Raw genomic sequence first — 21,724 nt, 5'->3', positions numbered from 1 at the left:
GGAAACGATAATTGAAACCAATAACTATTCACCAAAAATTTCCAAAACAGGTGCCCCCTCCTCTTACTTGTCATCAAAAACTTTTAATCTTTTATTTTTTTCTTTGCATAATACTTGAAGCTTATGGTAGTACAAATATTTTATTTTGTTTTAATATATGAAGGACTTAGAAACGGTGAATCATCCTACTTTATTTATAACTTAAAGGGGCCGCATTCATGACAGAAAATAAATATCATAAGATATATTATCTAATATCAGTCATAATCAAAGTTTTTTTTAAAGTCATGTAAATGTACAGTCTTTTGTTAATGTGTACAATAAGTTGGAAATACTTCTAATTTCGAATCGTCAAATGTCAACAAATATTTACTGCAGAAACATGAAGGTAGAACTTCCGGTGGAAACATTTTCAAGATTGTCAGCATCCCGATGCACTAAATCAACAAGTTGGTAGTATTTAATACAAAAATAACTCTATTTCAAGTGTTTTTCCGCTTCTCGGAATTGTTCTCTATTGTTTATATACAAGTAACTTTTAGAAAAGTTTCAGTCGTGGCACTTATAATGACAAACAAGGCCAGACATGGATTTCGGAATGCGGAAACCACAATTTAATTAATAATCATCCTCATTTACAAAGTTATCCAATCATCTTGATACACTGAGAATAGAGTATTTTTTTTAATTTTGCACGTAGTGGTTTTAACATTAATGTATTTTTGTCATTAAGGTATGTAGTTAATTTAGTTGAACCTTTTTGAAGATTGACAATTGACCTTTCAGTTTCAGATGGTAGTTTTCTGTTTTGGCCATTGCCAGTAACATGTATAGTTCTTAAATAGTTGAAAATGGTGTTTAATATTTACTGGATTGTTGGTTTACATTAATTTGAATATGTCTATGAGGCTAAGAAATGCATTACAAATGATTAGTTTGTGTATGCAATTATCATATGGGGCAGTGACAAAGATCAACAATTTCTTTTGGTAACTGGCATTTTTTCTTACTGGTGTTGTTTGTGGTTTTTACATCAACTTCCATGTTTTTGAAATACATTTTTTAATTCTTACTTGTACATGTATGTTGTCCTTTATTTAATGTTGAAATCTTTTGCTCAGCCTGCTGATTCCACTAATTGTTAATTAAAAATAAATATGCAACTGTTAATCAGTTCATTTTCAGAAAGCTGTGAACACCTGATTAAACATTTCAAGGCACAGGATTAAAGACAAGACGAAAGTCAAATAAGAATCATTAACCATACCCTTAAAAAAAAATTCATGTTTCAGTCTGTGAAACATTATGATCACAGTGTTTATAAACATAAGAATTTACAGAACTATGACAAAAGTATAGCCATGAAAATGACAAATTGTATTACTGAAGGTAAAATGTCACCAGTCTTGTAATTTTGTAAATCTTTCTTGTACCCACACTGTTGTATTTTCTGTTTGGTTATGAAATAAACATAATGATTATGTGACATTTAAACATGTTTTAGTTTGAATTAAATTAAAATATTCTTCCCTGCAAATGTTTTATAGCATAATATAGAAACTAACCATTAAGAAAAGAAACCTATGACAAAAATTGTCTGGTGGCTTTGGTTGAAATTCAATGTCAACAGCAACAGCTTAATCTGTTTAATCTGCAGTGCCTACTATATAAATTACCAAAATAATTTTAATAACATAAAAAGTGCGAATTTATTTTTTTGGTCTTGCTGTATTAGTGGGTACATGTAATAAGAGCAGTAGATGATCGTGATGGAGATAAGCAAAAGTTTGGTTATTGATCAGTGTTATTTCATTCAGTTTTCATTAAAAAAGTTAAAAGTATCTCATGTGCATTCCAGATTCCTAATCAACTATGTTAGAGGTTGGATTACGTGTAGCTCGGGGACCTGATTGGAAATGGGGAAATCAAGATGATGGTGAAGGTCACATTGGAACAGTTGTAGAAATAGGAAAGCCTGGTAGCTCTACGTCTCCAGATAAGACAGTAGTTGTACAATGGGACTCGGGATCTCGGACAAACTATAGAGTTGGTTATCAAGGAAAATATGATTTACGAGTGTTGGACAATGCTCCTGTTGGTAAGAAGTTATGAAAGTATATGTACATTGAGGTATTTAGTATAAAAGAGAATAGAATTACATGTATATCACTAGACAATATAAATACATGTACAGTCAATCCTCGGTAGCTCGAACTCCAAGGGACCAATGAAATGTGTTTGAGTTACCGGAAGTCCAAGAAATTGAAGTTTGTAGATTTCCAGAATTTTTTTGTTGCCGGCCCTTGTTCGACTTTATCGTTAGTAATTGTTAATTCTAGGATATTTTCCATTTGTTTTTGGAAGGTTATGTTGATTTGTTGACATTAAAAATGTTGTGTTTGCTTTTAAAAAAACTTTCAGAGTTCGAGTTCCTTGTTCAATAATTTGCTGACATTAAGGTTTTTATCATGCTTTCATCATTCCGTCTTCAAAGCATTCCCAAGCTTCAATCAGTACACTACTATGTTAGATAAAAACTATCTAATTAGTGATGACTTAAATATTACCTGTAATTAACTAAAATGACACTTCGATTAATAATAGGGTTTCAGTTTTTCACACCTTTTATTACCAAGCTGACAAAATGGCTAACGTGTTTGAGTTAGTGAGGGTATTCTCAAAGATTAATTACTGAACAGACCGATTAGTCAGTTCGAGTGTTTTAGAAATCCAAGGTTATTTACGTTGATTATATAGGAGAAAAGTTTGGTACTTTGAATTGTGTTCAAGAAATCCAGGGTGTTCGAGTCATCCAATTTTGAGCGAGTGAAGTTAGATGTATATTAGTTATTAAATGATAAAAAGATACAAATACAAAACTTAGGCACCAAGAAAATCGCCAAGTGGTTATTTTTTGTCGCCAGATCAAATAAAAAATAGCAAATTGCGACATTGGCGAAGCCCAGCGCGACCCCTGGAACAGATTGTATTAGACTTCTTCAATGTGTACAACATAAATGAAGAACAAACTCTACATTAATTTGATAGTACTGTCTAAACTAAATAATAAGTAACATACATATAGAAAATGAGATTTTAAGGAGGTAGACCTAGGGTAAGGAACACAACTCACTGGAACGTTTGTATTCAGCATTTTACATCAATCTTATGTAAGCGTCTAATTAACTTGGATTCATTTTATTCTGCTTCAAACAAAAGCTTGAGAGGCTTTGGTGAAATTGAATATAATACAAACGTATCACTAGGTCTACCTGCTCAAGCGTTTAATTATATTTAATTTGCAAAGTCATTAATATGTGTATCTTAAGGATTATTGAAATAAGTTGTACATTAGGCTAACTGATGACTATTTTGCTAGCATTATGAACTTTGTCTTTCAGGAGTAAAGCATCCCAATATAATCTGTGATATCTGTCAGACCCAGGGTATAGCTGGAATGAGATGGAAGTGTACTAAATGTGGAGATTATGACCTCTGTACTGATTGTTATATGAGTGACAAACATGATTTGGGTCATGCCTTTCTACGTCTTGAAACTTTCTCTTCAAAGGGGTAGGTAGATGCAAATTTTTAACTAAAATCCCCTTTGATAAAAGGAATGTCTGTCTAATAACGTGTTCAGTTAAGGAAATTATAAATTTTACTGATTTGTTTTCTTTGACTAAACATTCTGTGTTGGATTTTTCCAACTTATCGCAAGGCTATATAGAATATGAATAATAAAAATAAATTAACATGTGTGACAGCCACCAATCCTTTATGCTAAGTTATATAAGCAGTAATTGTTCTTTGTGAATTGAATCCTGTCTTCTCTGAATTTAATTTTCCTTATTTTATATAGGAATGAACAGCTGTAGTGACAGGAAGTATGTTGAGACATGTATATCACGAAAGTTCCTTAATTAAGTGTATTTTAGGATAATTTATTGTTTCAAAAATCTATTACAGAGTTAAAATGCCCAGAAGAAAGGATGTAGTAAATAGCACCAAAGTAAAAGCCCAAGGCTTGCTGGAGGGAGCCAAAGTAGTCAGAGGTCCAGACTGGGATTGGGGAAATCAAGATGGTAAGTCAGAGAATTGACTGGGATTGGGGAAATCAAGATTGTAGATCAGAGGTCCAGAATGATATTGGGAAAGTCAAGATGGTAAATGATGAGGAATGCATAGTTGTGAAAAATGTTGTGTGATCATCAAATTTACCATAGATATGACTCCAAGAGAAGTTTGTCATGACCTTTTTAGAGAATTGTTTACTTTTTTTCAAAAAAATGTTTTTTACTCTAGTTTGGGGTGAAAAAAAAATGCTACAGTGTGCCTACATTATATTGTTGATCTAGGGAACAAAATGCTACAGTGTGCCTACATTATGTTGATCTAAGGGAAAAAATGCTACAGTGTGTCTACATTATATTGTTGATCTAGGGGAAAAAATGCTGCAGTGTGCCTACATTATATTGTTGATCTAGGGAACAAAATGCTACAGTGTGCCTACATTATATTGTTGATCTAGGGAACAAAATGCTACAGTGTGTCTACATTATATTGTTGATCTAGGGAACAAAATGTTACAGTGTGTCTACATTATATTGTTGATCTAGGGAACAAAATGCTACAGTGTGTCTACATTATATTTTTTGATCTAGGGGAAAAAATGCTACAGTGTGCCTACATTATATTGTTGATCTAGGGGAAAAATGCTACAGTGTGCCTACATTATATTGTTGATCTAGGGAACAAAATATTTCAAAACCTTTGTACTCTTAGTGAAAGAGATCTTGACAGTGTTAAAAACTGTATCTTTTAATAAATAACAAAACAGTGTACAAAACTTCAGTTTATGTGGATTGAATTTAAGAATTTTTTTCTCTAGCTAAATTAAGCAAATACTGAAAATTTACACTTTCTAAATCTGAGTTTCTCGGTTATTTTTGAACTGAAATTATGATATGTATAGAATTCCACAAGCACATTTAGTAACTAGACATATTTCCTACTGGCAAAATATAATTTTAACTTGCATTTAGCAAGTATTACCCATTAAAAATCAATCACTGACCTATTAATTTTTAATTCTGCTGAGGTTGGCTAGTAGAATACATAACCATGAATATTACATTTATGTTTATATCTTTCCAATAACAGGAGGTGAAGGGAAGATAGGAAAGATTACAGAGATACGAGGTTGGGATTCTGAATCGGGGAGGAGTGTAGCTAATGTCCAGTGGATTTCAGGATCTACTAATGTGTACCGTGTAGGTCATAAAGGGAAGGTTGATCTAAAGTATGTCACAGCTGGACATGGAACTTATTATTACAAAGAACATCTTCCTGTTTTAGGTATGAAAATTAAAAAAGTCTAGTACATGTGTACTGTTAAGGACCAAGCTGTTGGAAATAAACAAAAATATTATCAAATAAAGATTCTTAAAAATAATAAAAATGTGTGTGAAGCAAGATTATGATCAGAGGGGAAGAAATACTTGCATATTTAAAAAGTCAAGAATTTCAGTTGAGTTTTTTTATGCTATAGCCTTTACATGTATGTCACTTTCATTGTACATTTAGGTCTACTCCTGTTTAAAATATACTCTTGTGGAAGATCAAAAACAGTGTTTACTTGGAGGAGAAAACGGAGTTAGTGATTTTATTTCTTTCTCAATGTAATTAATAAACTCAATCCTTTGTAGGTGAGTTTTCAGATTCAGTTGCTCAGTCAGGAGTAGCCTGTCCATTTAAAGTTGGAGAAAAAGTCAGAGTAGATTTAGATTCTGACATCTTAAAAGCCATGCAGGATGGACATGGTGGCTGGAACCCAAGGATGGCTGATGTAAGAATAATAATTCGTTATGAAACAGTATTGTTAGGTTATCTTCTGATAAGGTATAAGTGAGACATTAAAAAAAAAAACTGTGACACTTGCTGGTAGTCATTTCATCTTAGAATGTTACTGGTATTGAATTTAACCAGGTAAATTGCATTATTATCATTACTATTGGTAAATTTGACTAATGTTTTTGTTCATTTTTGTACAACCGCAAAATATTGTATAATGGTATGGCACTGTCATTGTCTAGAAGTCTGCAGTTTTCGTTCTATAGCATGAATGTTAGTTGGTTTATCTTTTTAAAATTTTGTAAAAAGGTTCAAACATTGAATCGTATCTCGTTTCTATTGGTGGAAGGATTTTTGTCTTTCCTACATGTTACTTGTGTTCTATATGGACACCAAGCAGATAGATATGAGAAGTATAACTCATATTTATTGTTTGTTAATTACAGTATATTGGACAAGTTGGTATGGTACACAGGATAACTGATAGAGGGGATGTCAGAGTTCAGTATGAAGGTTGTTCTAATAGATGGACATTTCATCCCGGTGCTTTGACAAAGGTATGTGTAAAAAATAACTACAGTTATAAGTACGACTTTTTCCATGATTCAATTTTTAAAATATAAGTTATCATCAATCTTGTAAGGACAAATATTATCATTCTTAAAAATTTTTTGTGCCCCACCCTAAATTAAAGAGTAATCAAGGGAACCAAGATTCTGGTTCGAAATCAAACGAGTGTAATCCAGGGAAAAGACAGGGACTTGGAAAACAGACACACACAACAAAGAACATAAAATAACCAAAATAATATGTACAAAGCAACAAAAGTTAATAAGCAACTCAACTCCACTAAAAACTGGGAGCATGGATCAGGTGCACTGGTAGGGTAAGCATCCTGTTGCTTGTTTGATATGTTTAAGATGTCAGTTACTGGTCAGTTACTGATATGATTTTAGGCTTTCCCTATGAAGGACAGAGCTAGTTGTACTTAATTTAAGATACAATGCTATTATGTGATGATGTTATTAAATCGCTTATGTCTCAACCAATGTAAATATGCAATATTTCCTATACACAAGTCGTGCGTCATAAGTTTAAACACTCCCTTCCTACCTCCATACATCATTTCCATTCTATGTAACTTTCGACTGAACAATTTTGAGCATCTACATATATAGGATGTCACTGATGCTGTGTCTCTATAAAAGCTTTGAGGGATTTGATTTTCAGAAAGAAAAAAAAACTTGTAATGGTGCATACTTGTTTATTAATCTTGTATATTTTAGGTCCATACATCGAAAACCGCTGAATTCAAAGTAAATGATGCAGTAAGAATATCTGACAATATTCACCAAGTGAAAGAGAAACAGAAAGGTCATGGAGAGTGGACAGATAACATGAAAGCTGTAAGATATGTTTAATTTCATTTTGACTTCACTTTAGGCTTTTGTTAAGATACCCTTTTATTATCTTTCCGATCTGAGATATATGTAATAAGAATCTAACATCTCTGAGAGTGTAAGATGGTGAAATCTGAGACATCCAAAGGTAAGATTTCAAGTTATCTTACAAGGCTCTGCCGAGTTAAAGCACAATAATATCTTATGTGAGGGTTTCTGAGGAATACTTTTGTCTCCAAAGTGAGAAAAATATGTTACTTCTTTAAATCATAGGTCACAAAAACTGAAATTTCATTGAGTTACATTTAATTTTTCACCGTAACTTTCAAAAATGCATGGTTAATGGATACAAAACCGTAGAAAAAAAGTTTCACAGCTTAGAATTATCCTTATATAGATTAATTTGAGATAAATACTGTAATCTGATTGGTTAAAAAAATTTGTTATATCTCAATGGATAAAAAATATTGACATGCCCCTATTCAGTTAAATTCAGAGCTACTTTTTTCATGTTTTGCACTTCGTGCAGTATAAACAATATGCACATGGAAAATTTATGTTATTTTTCAATAGACACAATTTTTATCATAGCCAATTCTTAAATGATATAAGAATTTCACAGTTGTTAAATGTTTTTTTGACAGTAAATTAAGGTTTAATTGATGAACTTACACCTTAATTTTTTGTTGTTGAAAAGATGATCCATAATTTAATAGGCATCTAATAACTTATTTAGTGTCATATAAGATTAAAAAGGTCACTTAACTTTTTTTTCTTTTTAGATATTGGGAAAAGTGGGTAGAGTGATACAAATCTACCCAGATGGTGATCTTAGAGTTACTGTCAGTGGTAACACATGGACTTTAAACCCTGCAAGCTGTACATTAATACCAACAGAGGAACCTGATGTAAACAACACAGATCGTATCCCTGATAGGGAACATAGTAGTAAGTAATGGTGTTCATCTTCAGTCTGTAAACAACACAGATTGTATCCCAGATAGGGAACATAGTAGTAAGTGATGGTGTTCATCTTCAGTCTGTAAGCAACACAGATTGTATCCCAGATAGGGAACACAGTACGAAATGATGGTATTCATCTTCAATCTGTAAACAACTCAGATTGTATCCCAGATAGGGAACATAGTAGTAAGTAACAGTGTTCATCTTCAGTCTGTAAGCAACACAGATTGTATCCCAGATAGAACATAGTACTAAGTGATGGTGTTCATCTACAGTCTGTATACATCACAGATCCTATCCCAGATAGGGAACATAGTAGTAAGTGATGGTATTCATCTTCAGTCTGTAAACATCACAGATCCTATCCTAGATGGGGAACATAGTAAGTAATGGTATTCATATTCAGTTTGTAAACAACAAAGATAGTATCCCATATAGGGAACATAGAAGAAAGTAATGGCATTCATTTTCATTCACCTTTGTGCAAACAAACAAAAAAAAACCTGGATCAGCTACTTGATCCACCCTTTTCTATTACTATATAAAATTTGACTTATGTTTGATGATTTAAATTTATCCTACGCTTTTCTGCTCCCTGCTTTTCAATACAAATATCAATAGACCACAACTTCCTTGTTTTTTTTAGCCTCAATGATAACACTGCTTGATCAGTTGATGGACAACAAGTCGGTAGAGACAGGACCTGATAGATTGGTTAGAGAGTCAGCACAGGGACATGCAGACATTGTAAAGGAAATTGTTACCAAATATGCTGACAAAGTTAGTTTATGTTCTGTTCATTAATACATTTTGTGTGGATTGTCACGAATAGAAATAAATTGGTTAAGGAAAATCGTTAGTGACAATAATAAAAATAAAATCTATTTTAATTATTGCAATGATATAGAGAAAATGATACATTTTTCATTGTTAAATCTTATTTGTTTAAGTTGAGAATGTTATTGTTTTTTATCTTAATAACCTGCTGTCAATTTTGAGAATGATTCAGGTTTACATATTGTATATAAGTCAGAAATTCAAAAGACAATTGTTTTCATTCTATGTAAAAACATTTAGATTTAAATGGGTCATTTTCAGCTGGGATGTAATATATGACTCGTGGCTCTCTCTAATCCCATTCACCACATCATAAATTAAAAATTTTTGTTTATTAGGTAGATCTAAAAAGTGCTGGTAAAACTGCCCTACAAGTGGCCTGTCACCAGGGACATAAGGACATTGTACACATCCTGCTGGAGGCAGGAGCTGATCTAGAGTTACAGGATGACGATGGAGATACAGCACTGCATTACTCTGCCTTTGGGTTAGTCTCTGATACCTCATTGTCCCCACTGATATGTATTAATTGTCTCTTGTCAGTTTGTCAGAGGTACTATGTGGATGTAGCTACTCTCAGATTGAAGATACAAATTTCATATGTTTTGTATGATAGGGAACAGAGAAGATTTTGTTGAAGTGTAGACAAATAGTGGATATAAAGGAAGATGGTGGTGTCTCAGCTTCTGGTTCTAGTATTGAGATACTATAACACACAAATCTTTCATTTTATGGTGACTAAAACAGTGTTTCTTCTCTGAAACTGATGTGGCTATGGATTTAGAACATATCAATACTACAAATTGCTAAAATTAGGCTATCAAACATCTGGTAAGAAATACAAAAAAAAAATAAAATCCTCCCACCCTCCCCATATTTTTTCGTGGAGGTTGGATGAGGATCTACCATTTAAGTTTACTCGGTCAAACTGGAGTCATTCGGGCTCCATTTTTTAACATATGATTACATATAGCATAGTAGTTTTACTGGTAAGTTTGGCAAATTTAATACTTACATGTTACTATCTGTACTTTAAACAACAAAATTCTTTTCAATAGGAACCAAGCAGATGTTATGGAATTGTTATTGAAGAGGAAAGCTAAGATAAACTCCCTCAATAATGGTGGCTGTAGTTCTCTCCATGTAGCTGTGAATAAACAACATTTAGAATGTGTTAAAATATTGCTGCGATATAAATGTAATGTGAATATACAGGTAAGGAAGATTGTTTTCTGGTATACAATTTGGAACAGAATAAAATCTGTCCATGTTACTTTGATGCTTACATGATATTGATGTTAAATGCTGAATACAAACATTCCAATGATTTTGTAAGGGTTGTGTCCCTTACCCTAGGTCTACCTCCTTAAGTAGATGTATATAAGGGTTTGTCTTGTAATTGTTGCTGAGTTGAAATTATTAAGCAAATGAAATTTCAAGTCCCCATCAATTTACAAATTTCACAAAAATATTGACTGCACAAAAATAAAGAATTTGCATTTAAGCAGATGTATATAAGGGCTTGTGTTTGTCTAAGCATTACATACTGTTATTTCATTGTCATTTTGATGAACTGTCCATATTTAAATTATCATTATTATGGTAAAATAAGATAACAAGAGTATTTGAGGGCATGTATAGGGTTTGTAGGTTTTGTTCTAGTTTCGTTTTCCTTTTGAATTTTCGATGTATAATGTATTGAAATCTAAAGACAGATCTGCATTTTATTGTTTACTTCCAGGATTTCAAAACACTGCATTACAATACAAAATCTTCTATTTTATGCCTTTCGTAACATTTGTATCATATCAAACTAGATATTTATCATTTTTTATTGGTATTTCTAAACGAAAAGATGTTTTGCTTTTAATACTGAACTTAACACTATGTTAATGATGAATCTCCATGCATTTGAATGGTAGACAAGAGCCCATTATCGTGAAATCATGGAGTCATGTAACGAGACTTACATAACCCATTAGATCTTTGGAACTTTAGAGTGATACTCAAGTACTTGAATACTCTCTGTTAATTTGGATCTTTGCTAACCCATAAGAAACATGAATTTGATACCACACAAACAATACATTTGTAATACTTCTATACTTATATTTCTGTTTTATATTCAATATTGTACTTGCAGGACTCGTATGGTGATACAGCACTGCATGATGCTATTGGAAAGGAAAACAGACAGATCATTGATATGCTAGTCAACCAAAATGGAATTGATTTTACACTACGGAATAAGCGAGGATTTAATGTGCTGCACCATGCTGCACTGAAAGGAAATAGCTTGTAAGGAAACTGAGAAGGCTATTACTTTTGAGAAACATTTTTTATACCCAAAGATCACTTGTTTTAATCTCAACAGTTTGCAATAGTCTTGTCATTTAGATAGGTACTAATCTGGACTTCAATCTGATAATTTTGTACTCTTGAAAATACTTTTCTAGATTGATTGTTGGGGTTTAACGTCCGAGCAGCAATATTTCAGCTATATTCAGATGATACTTTTATAGAATAACATTACTTATTACAAATAACGTCAATATACAAACCCCATGTTACATTACATTGTCCCCTGTGGCTTTTGTAAAGAGCTGGGTAATTCAGGTAAAAATATGGCACTTAGTACAAAAGAGTTAAATTTGAAGGCAAAACATGAGAGCATTAACATATTTTAAGGGAAAACGTAGGGCACTTATAAAACCAATAAAAAAGGGCAGGATTAGCATGGCCTAATCTAGACATTGATGACAAGGAGAAGTTTTAGTAAAATTCTGTTTGAAAAATTACAATATTGGCATTTTTTATCTATGTAATCTATTACAAAAACTAAGCATTATTTAAACTTACAGTAAATGATCCTGATGTTTTGCTTACCTTCTAGGGCAACAGAGAAGATTTTGTTGAAGTGTAGACAAATAGTGGATATAAAGAAAGATGATGGTTTCTCAGCTTTACACTTAGCTGCTCTGAATGGACATAAGGATGTTACTAATGTCCTGTTGTCTCAGGTAAGTAAGATGTCCGAGTCACATTTTTTGTTTGAGAATCCCTGTTTTAGGGTTAAATCTTTAACGTTTTATTTGAAGTCCAAGCATATAAAGACAAATGCAACAAAAAAAAATATTTATGATTTTTGTATGTACAAAAATAAATCTCAAAACTTTAAGTCTTTTCATCAAAATGTAAGGTAGACTTGATACTTTACATGTGTCTCTGTTCATAACACAGTCCGGAAACTAGACAAATTGTCCGGAAACGATTCCATGTTATACAATTTTAGTACAATTAATTAATAGTTTAAATATGTGAAAATTTGCAACTTCAAACTCATTTCGCAAAGCCCATGTTGGAGATTGAATCGAGAAAGTTGTGTTTATTTTATTTGTTATACAGTAAAGAACATTTAGATATACATTGTAATATTCTACGGTGTCTTAGTATCTCTTAATCACCGAAAATGCACTAAAATGCAACCATTTTAAGGGCAGTTTTGTTCGGTGATTAAATAGTCCATTTTTATCCTGAATGTACATGTATATTCTGTGATATTGATAGTTTTACAAGGTTTGAATATTGGAAGATGCTGCTTTTATATAATTATTTCAAGTGCAAGTCCTTTGACATGACTTCTATTTCAAGAATTCAAACTAATAATGAATTACATGTACTGTGAAAATACTTATATTTGTGGGGTACCAATTTTTGTGGATTTCGTGGTCGACTCGAAGCACGAAATTAAATTCCCAACGAAATACATATTTTCAGTTTATTTGTACTGTGGTAAATGTCATACCACAAATTTTAGAATTCAAGAACCAGCAATTAGTCTGTAATCCATGAAAATTGATATCCAAGATATATAGGTACTTTTACAGTATTTAAAAAAAAAAGAAATGTTTGGAAAAGCCATATAATTGGAAAGTGAACCATAGTTTTCTTAGTCTAATCTTTATGGATTAGTTGTCCAATATGACTTAACTTGATTTAAAATATCACTGTATTTTTATCTTTTTTTCCTTGATACATAGGAATTACTTGTATATAAGTGTTCAGTCCCCTCCTTTATTTTAAACATTTTTTTTTTTTGGCAGAAAGACAAATTATTGTATTTTAAGTAGAAAAACCTTACATAAAATTAGAATTGCCAGATTTAATCAGTTTTTAGTACAATAAACAGAAAACTATTGTATTTGGATGGCATCAAATCATTTTTAAGTGTAAGTGTTTGTAAGAATCAGACAAACAATATGGGAAAAATTAGACAATGTAATAAAATGCTATTATTTGATCTCTGTATCACTGGTTTTGCACAGAAAATTTTCAATAGAAGCTTAGAAAAATGAGGTTTTTGACAGAGTTATCTGCCCATGAAATGTTCATATTGAGTGCATTTCAATGAAACTTTAACTCAATGGTCCAGCATGTTAAGGAAAATCTTGTCTGTTTTTCTTGATCCTGATGTTTCACCCACTGCCTGATTCTTATAGGGACTGACACTTAATGACCACAGATTTTCAACTGCAATAGTTAGGTCATGAAAATAAAATGTTGGAATGACATACCTGAATTGTACTTTTGTTTTTAAATGGAAATCATAGATTTCTATTTTTACACTTGCAGTTTGATGATAAAATGGTTTAGGGTCAGAGGGAAATAGGGTTGGTTACCCAGGGTTGGCATGGTAACTGTAAACAGACATATATTTTTGTATTGCCTTATCTTCATTCCAATACAGCTGCCAAATATATCATTGGGAAATAAAAACAATGAAATCTTAAAACTGGCAGTGCATGCATGAACAAATTATGATAATAAAATTCACACTTTATACAAATAATATATCCTTCACAGGGTCAAGCTGATATTGAGATCAGAAACAACCGACAACAGACGCCATTATTATTGGCTGTTTCTCAAGGTCACACATCAATCATTGAATTACTGGTTACACGTGGTGCTGATATCAATGTCAAAGATGAAGATGGTGACACTTGTCTGCATGTAGCATTAATGAGACAGTCAGTTCCTCAGGAACGAGAAGCTACACCAATGTTAGAAGCAGTAAGTACTAATATAAAAATAGAAAATGCATGGGTGAATGTTTTCTGTATTTTGATGGATTTCAATTTTTTTCAAAGGCCCCAGGCAGTTTTTGAGATGCATGTAAATCCGAAGATTTTTTTTTTAGGAGGGAGGGATGAGGTCCATATTTTTCACACAGAAATAACATTTTGTCAATATCCAGATTAATTTTTGCGATGTTTTTTTTATAAAGGCAGAGTCAGAAATAGTAGCCTACCCGCCAGCCCGAGAGTGCCTATTTTCTGGCAGGGTTGGCTAATTTTAGCAACAATCTATATAGCTATATAGTAAATGTATTGAAAAATTGTATTCAGGACTGGCTAGAATTTGAGTGAGTTTCCTACCCTGATAAAGGCAGATTTGTTTATCTAGAAAAAAACAAATTATCTTGAGCGTAAATAAAACATGTAAAATACTTTAATTACCATAGTTTGTTTATATTTTATGACAATTTCATAACAATGAGCAGTGGGAAATAACTCTGTTATGTTTTGTGACATGCTGTAAATGAAACATGTGTTGTCTACTGGTGGGCGGTGATACAAATTCACTAGAAATGTTCATCATTGTTGATTTATTTAGGCCAAATAAAAATAATTGTTAGTTTCCCCTAACCCTGCTGGGTCAGTTTTAAGGTGCATACAAATATAATCTTAATTTTTGGTTTCAGTTTCTGAAGATGCAATTATTAAACTCATATGAATGTTTCTAATGAAAAAGTAAAAAAATAAACTTAAATCTGGTGGAATACCACCAAAGTTTATCAATAAATTAAAATTAAATAATAAAATAATTTTCCAGGCTGGCGGGTCTTTCTGTCGTAAAAAATTCCATGTTAGGGGAAATTAATTTTCCTTGGTCTTACTGCCTAAATATGAAAAGTCACAAAACACCTCCATGGAAAAGTACATTTTTGGCAAGCTTGACAAAGTGCTGAATATGCCAAAAAATGCTCTCAGAATAGAGGAGAAGGCTTCTAAATTTTTAAATTTTTTTGGGAAGGGGGGAATTGCCCCAAGACCCCCTGTAGCAGGTTCATGTTGCTTCATGACCCTCAAATTCCCTACTGAAAATATTTTCAGTATTTTAATGAAAAACATTTTTCAACCATGAAGATTTGGTATGATTGCTAAGAGACAGTGATCCACCTAAAGTCAAGCAGTGAACAATTTAACTTATATAGATCACCACACTGTCTTCGATGATGGGCAAAACCCATACCATACCCATAACCATAAATCTTGTTACAGGATAAACTTAACAAAACAATTTTTATTATATTCCACACTTAAAAGTGGAAGGTTTATAGTTTTCATGCTTCCATCAGTTTGTTAAGTTTGTTTAACTGTCAATCCCCATATCCAATCACAATTCTTCCAAAACCACTGAGTGGAATTCGATGAAATTTGCAGACATTAATCAGATAATGCATTGTGACCTCTTATTTTGCATAACCATCTGAATGGTAATTTAAAATGTAAAATTCTATAACAGAAAAAAAATGAGAAAAAATCCCGGCTAAATTTTTACACTTGTAATCAGTCAAAAATTTTTTTAAAGATATTTACACTGTAACAGATTCGAGGAAATTATCATAGGAAGAGTTGTTTTAGGACATAACAAATGTATTTGAACAGTTTCATTGATTATTTTGAGGTATAATGAATCTTCCCCTGCCTAGTTCTTTTTTGGAAAGAACCATACTTAACTGCAGTATTTGGAAGTGTTTCTTTATAGCAGAGAAATAACTTGTTGGTTTTTTTTCTAGATCTGCAACCAGTTGGGTATGTCTGATGATGAAGATCAGATGGGAGCTGCCATAGCCTGTTACCTTGCTCAACAGGGAGCCAGTTTGGTTCAGAAAAACAACCAAGGAAAAACCCCACTAGAAGTCTGTGGTGATTCTAAAGTAGAGGAACTAGTTAAACAGTTTACTACTGCACAGTAAGTTCTGTTGATAGTGGTCAGCAACACCAGTGACAATTGACACCCTTTAACTTAGTTCTTATAACAGACCTGTTTACCCCTATGATTTCAATGTAGTATGTACTAAATTTGACTGCAAATTATGCACTATGATTTGTGAGTCTCTCCAAAATACCAGTGTAAAACTGACAAAAAGTTTTAAGATTTTACGCCTCATTTTAATAAAATATGACTAATACTATGCTTTGTCTTAAAGTTGTATTAACAGATCTGTTATATAAACTGTATACTGTATGCATGAGCTAATAAATGATACCACTTTCAGTCTTGAAAAAAGTTTCTGAAAACAAATTTTCATCCCCTTGCTGATAAAATTATGATGGGATGTGGTAAAGTTATTGTCTCCTATTCCTTCTGTCCTCCTGTGACACGTTTGCAAACACTTTAGAAACAACATCCTGCAATAGAATTTGACTAAATTCGGCACATCTATGATTATAGTGATCTGGAAGCCTCTTGATTTTTAAAGTCATAGGTCTGGATCATCTTTTCACATTGCTTTTTCTTACCTGTGTGATTTATTTATCTACATTTTACTGGGATAAAAAATCTCAAATATAATATACGTTTGAAATGCATGTCATAAATAATTTTTTGTTGTGGATGTCTAAAATATTGTTTCACCACTATGGTCTTACTAGGATTGATTTTGGGGTCAAGATTGGAGCCATTTAAACTAAGGACCAAAAAGGGGCTAGAAACAAACATTTTTCTGATGTCTGGACAATAACTTGACTATGAATCAATAGACCTCTTTTAAATAGTACTACATGATGTGATAGCACAAAGGGAAGTCTGGGATTGATTTTGGGGGTTGATTTGAGCTGATTAAGAATTAAGGGTCACAAAGGGGCTAGAAACAAGCAGTCTTTCTGTTTCTGGATGATAACTGGAGTAAAAGGGAATAGCTCTCTATGAAGTTATACCGAATAGTGTCATATCACATAAGGGAGGTTGGGATAGATTTTGGAGGTTGTGAATTGTATCATTTAAGAATATGGGGCCTAAAAGGGTCAACTTTGATTCTGGTCGAATTTTTATCTTGTGACAAATGTCTTATTGCAATCAAATTTTTTAAGCTGTATCTAGTTTGAATGGTGTGTCTGTACTTGCCCCAACTGTTTAGGGTTCGACTCTGTAGTCATATCAAGCTGAGCACTGTGCAGCATTTTATTTATACTGCTGTATCTTATATCTTTCTAATGGCTTTATCATTATTTATAACAGAGGTGCTAAATCAGCGACACAGCTCTCCTGTAAGATGGATACATTTTATTTTAACTGCTGTATCTTATGCACGCCTTTCTAATGGCTATATCATTATTTATTACAGAGGTGCTAAATCAGAGACACAGCTCTCCTGTAAGGTGGATACTTTGGTACAGGAGTGTATGGTTTGTTCTGAGAACATGGCATGTATCAAGTTCTCACCGTGTGGACATACTATTGCATGTTATGACTGCTGTCAGAAGATGAAGAAATGCTTACAGTGTAAAGAAACAATTGATTCAAAAACTTGTCCAGGTATGATCTACATTTGATGTTTATTTCTCTAGTTTTTGACCTGAATCTCAAAATGAATAATATTATTTCAACTTACCTTTATGATAAGTGCATTGGCTTGAACTATCCATTCTTTTGTACATGTAATTACATTCAGACTGCACAAGTAAAGCAGTTTTTTTCTCACAACATTGTTTTGGTATAAAATTTTAGGCATTTTAGCAATTTTCCTGATAGGCCCTTGCAGCTTAAACAAACGCTACTCAGATAATAGTCATGTTTTAACAAATTAGGGTTGTCCTTTTAAAAATTAAATAGTCAACACCATGACCTAATTAACAATTATGGAGTATCAGTTTCCAATATAGAAAACTATCTCCATCTTTATTTTGGTCGCTTGAGACACCTATGTAAGTATTAAATGCTGTCATCAGTACACTACACTGTTTGCAGCAAGATTTTAATGCATATGTTCTGTATAACACCTGAAATCATGTTTGTCATATGTTCTGTATAACACCTGAAATCATGTTTTTCATATGTTCTGTATAACACCTGAAAACATGTTTGTTTGTTTTTCATTTGTTCTGTATAATACCTGAAAAACATGTTTATCATATTTTTATTATATATTTTCATATGTTCTGTATAACACCTGAAAAACATTTTTGTCATATTTTAAGGACCAACATGAAAAATATATGTCTAGGATTAATGAACTAATTCATAAAAAAATAAATTCAAATCATATGGTATTTATGCTTTCCATAGGACTTAAAATGTTAGTAGAGTATTTTTAGTGTTACCTGAATCAATGAATTGGAAATATACAAATGTATGTAAAATATCTGAACTTATATTTTGCAAGCTTTAATTTTTGTGATTCCAAAAACCTTGCTGATATAGGGAAAATTAGAACATCGCGAAAATTTCCTGCTAAACTGTATTTCCAGTTTTCATTTGCCATTGCTGTTACTCTATCAATACTTACAATTATGTTTGCAATTACTTATTTGAGCTTTACGCTTTAAAGGCATAATTTTTTTCTATTTATAGATGGAACAGAGGTCACAGCGAATAGAGAACATCCTGCTGCAGGAGTTATGGAGGCAAATCTGCTCCAAAAAAAGCTACAGGATCTGGAAGAGAACTATATGTGCTCAATATGTATGGAAAGACGAAGAAATATGGCTTTTCTGTGTGGCCATACTGTCTGTAACACTTGTGGAGATTCCTTAAAAACTTGCCACATGTGCCGTAAACCTGTTACGAAGAAGATTCTATTGTACAATGCATGATCATGATAGGGGTCTTTCAGGAGTTGGAAAATTATTCTTAGTTTGCTTTCTGAATCTGGTCTTTGTTCTTTTGATGTAAAGTTGTAGACTTGTCAGTTAAGCACTAAAGTGCTAATAACAAAATCTGATCAGTTGTGTTTATATCACAATTTAATTATTTTTTTTTTACTTTTATTGTCTTTTACTACTTAAAAGTGTATCATAAAGAAATAAAAATCTAATTTTGTCAATTTATAATTTTTTAAAAAGTGCTAATATCAATTAAAAACCAATTAATTTTTTATGTTTTATAGTTATAATCAAAGCTGATTAATCTTACACACTAGAATATTTTGTGGGATATGACAGGTTGATTAACACAGGTTGGAATACAATGTAAAGTGTCAGATTATACAGGTTTATGTTAATACTCAGGGTTTCATAAAGCATCTCAAATTGTGATTTTCCTCAGATCCATGAGTTTTCCTCATATCTTCAATTTCAAGTAATTTGATTTGTTGAAATTTGAATTGAGGAAAATTTATTTTGAGATTCTTTATAAAACTGGACCTTGATGTGTGAAAAGACAGATTTCTCTGTGAATCCACTTTGTTTCAATAACAGAAGGTTGTGATGTTCTATGTTCCAGTAAGAACATGTGGATCATTTTTTGTGACTTAATATACCCCCTCCTCCTTACAGTAGAATCAGGAAGCGAACTAAGAATAAAGTATTAAGCAGTATTGTTCATCGCCTTATGCAGGATTTATGTCTGATATTAGGTAGTCTTTCATTATATTATTGTTATTACATCATCTTATGTTATCAATTGTTTTTAGTGTGTAGCTTTACTTCACCTTTGACCTCAATTTACTTACAGAAGAGGTATATTTGGTTGTCATGGATACTCAGTGAAACCTGTATTACCTGAACCACTATTGTTCAGACACGTTTCTAGTTTGCTGAGGGAATATTATCTACTGATTTTGATGTATTGTTGTCCATTGGATGAAATATTTATCCTTTGTATTTGAAAATATCTTACAGGCCATGCTCTTCACATCATGCAAATGCACATTTTGAAATATATTGAATAAGTTGTATTTATAATTTTCTTATTACTGTTTGTTTATACCTGGTAATTAACGCCTTATTTGTTATACCAAAGATTGAACAAATTTGTATGAATAGATATGAAAACATGTTTTAAATCTTCTTTCTAACCAAATCAGTCAGGCAAAAATTATCTATAATAACTGTAAACATAGCTATTTTTGCGGTGGACAGAAAACCACGAAAAATAATATCAGTGATATTGATTTTAACGTTATATAACGCTAAAAATTCTTTTGAAATTGAGATATTGATAAGTATGTTCGCTTGATAGAATCCATGAAAATTAATACGTTTACAGTATTAACATTTACTGGTATTGTGATAATTGCATGATCTAGATTAATTAACCTAATGATACTGCACCCTATTCCTCAGAAATAAAAATAGATTTCACTATAGTGCATTCAATCATATGGGATGTTCTATTTTTAATTACTGTGAAATTACTTTTATTTGTGGATATAAATTTTCGTGGATTTGGGAAGAAACACAAGTTTGTGGGTTTATGAATTCATGGTTTTGAGATTTTTAGTATACACATAAAGAAAGTATCCTTTTTCATTGGGAATCAAATTTCGTTGTTTGGCCTTCCCACGAAAACCACGAAAGTTGGTACGCCATGAACAGTTGTACTTTTACAGTAGTTTAAATTGCATTAGTTTTTTTCTTGTATTTATTGTACAATTCTTATTATTTGTGTTTTTTGTAATGTCTGTGAGGAATATTCTATTAAAATGGATTGGGGAGAGTTTGTTTAACATGACATAGGTTTATCTTTATTTTTTTAAATTAATTTTTAACTGTTTGGGTATTTTGAAAGTCCCTACCTACTCTCACTCATTTTAGTTAATGGAATAATCCTGTTGCAACTGTATTGATGTATTTTTCTTTTTTGCTGATCTATCTTTTTTTTGTCTTTTTTTTTTGCAGTATATTGTGTTGAACATACAACCAGCGTACATTTGATAATCAATGTAAAATATTAGTGAACTATTTATTGCTTTTGTTATTTGTTCCATCTATGAATGGGCAGATTAAGTAATTCTAGCTGATTTATTGGTATATATTTTATTATGTTTTTAGGTATTTTAAAGGCATTTTCATTGAGTTGGCCAGTCATTTTAGCAGTACAACCTTATTTCAATGTTTGTTTTGATGAGTTATTGACACAATCATAAGATAAAATATTTTCACCTTATTAAATTCAGAATTCTCTGAACACTAAAAATGAATGTACACGCGTTTTAATAAAAAAAAATGTTTTACACCATTTTCTATTGTTTTAATTAAGTTCAGTAAATATGTCAGGTATAATTGTAAGTTACATTTATAATCAACTCATATATTTGTTAAAATGTTCAAACATTTCCCTCTTCCTGATTTTTTATGTAGCACTCCACATAAGAATCCTACAAAATGTGATACATGGTTGGAAAGCCTACATATTTTTATTTTTTATATTTTGTTTAAAATGATTTAGTTAACAGAAATTAACATGTGGTTTTTCATATAACCCGTGTTCCTAGGAGATAAAAATTATATAGAATGCACTGTAGATTTCAAAATTAAGGGAGATAACTCTGTAAATGACACTCAAATACACTAGAATGTACTGAATTTTCAATGTTGATTATCTCCTAAGAGCAGACATTTCAGAATGAATAATTTCTCATTTCATAATGTACACCCATAAAA

At 31.8% G+C, this 21,724-nt stretch overlaps 1 protein-coding gene across 1 annotated transcript; it reads left to right on the top strand.

Annotated features, from left to right (window-relative positions):
• The first annotated feature begins 362 nt into the window (after positions 1–362).
• On the top strand, positions 363–21,484 carry LOC148601721 (E3 ubiquitin-protein ligase MIB2-like). The gene is made up of 18 exons (XM_088556059.1): positions 363–449; positions 1,859–2,098; positions 3,402–3,573; positions 3,970–4,085; positions 5,164–5,358; positions 5,709–5,848; positions 6,300–6,410; positions 7,140–7,259; positions 8,036–8,201; positions 8,863–8,996; positions 9,392–9,540; positions 10,112–10,268; positions 11,197–11,351; positions 11,947–12,073; positions 13,917–14,126; positions 15,916–16,091; positions 17,467–17,657; positions 18,693–21,484. The coding sequence occupies exons 2-18, from the start codon at positions 1,873–1,875 to the stop codon at positions 18,932–18,934; spliced, it is 2,787 nt and encodes a 928-aa protein (XP_088412185.1). The 5' UTR covers positions 363–449; positions 1,859–1,872; the 3' UTR covers positions 18,935–21,484.
• The last annotated feature ends 240 nt before the right edge of the window (positions 21,485–21,724 follow it).

The sequence above is a fragment of the Perna viridis genome, chromosome 12 (genome assembly GCF_037379345.1).
Source record: "Perna viridis isolate PV_CMFRI_1.1 ecotype Kerala chromosome 12, ASM3737934v1, whole genome shotgun sequence".
Lineage (NCBI taxonomy): Eukaryota > Metazoa > Mollusca > Bivalvia > Mytilida > Mytilidae > Perna > Perna viridis.
The sequence above is the reverse complement of the archived record's forward strand: the minus strand, read 5'-3'. Positions and strand labels throughout refer to the sequence as shown.

Coding starts and splice junctions, on each gene's coding strand:
- LOC148601721 (XM_088556059.1), top strand. CDS start 1,873: ATGTTAGAGGTTGGATTACGTGTAGCTCGGGGACCTGATTGGAAATGG. Junction 5,849..6,299: donor GGAACCCAAGGATGGCTGAT/GTAAGAATAATA, acceptor TGTTAATTACAG/TATATTGGACAAGTTGGTAT. Junction 16,092..17,466: donor AAACAGTTTACTACTGCACA/GTAAGTTCTGTT, acceptor TATTTATTACAG/AGGTGCTAAATCAGAGACAC.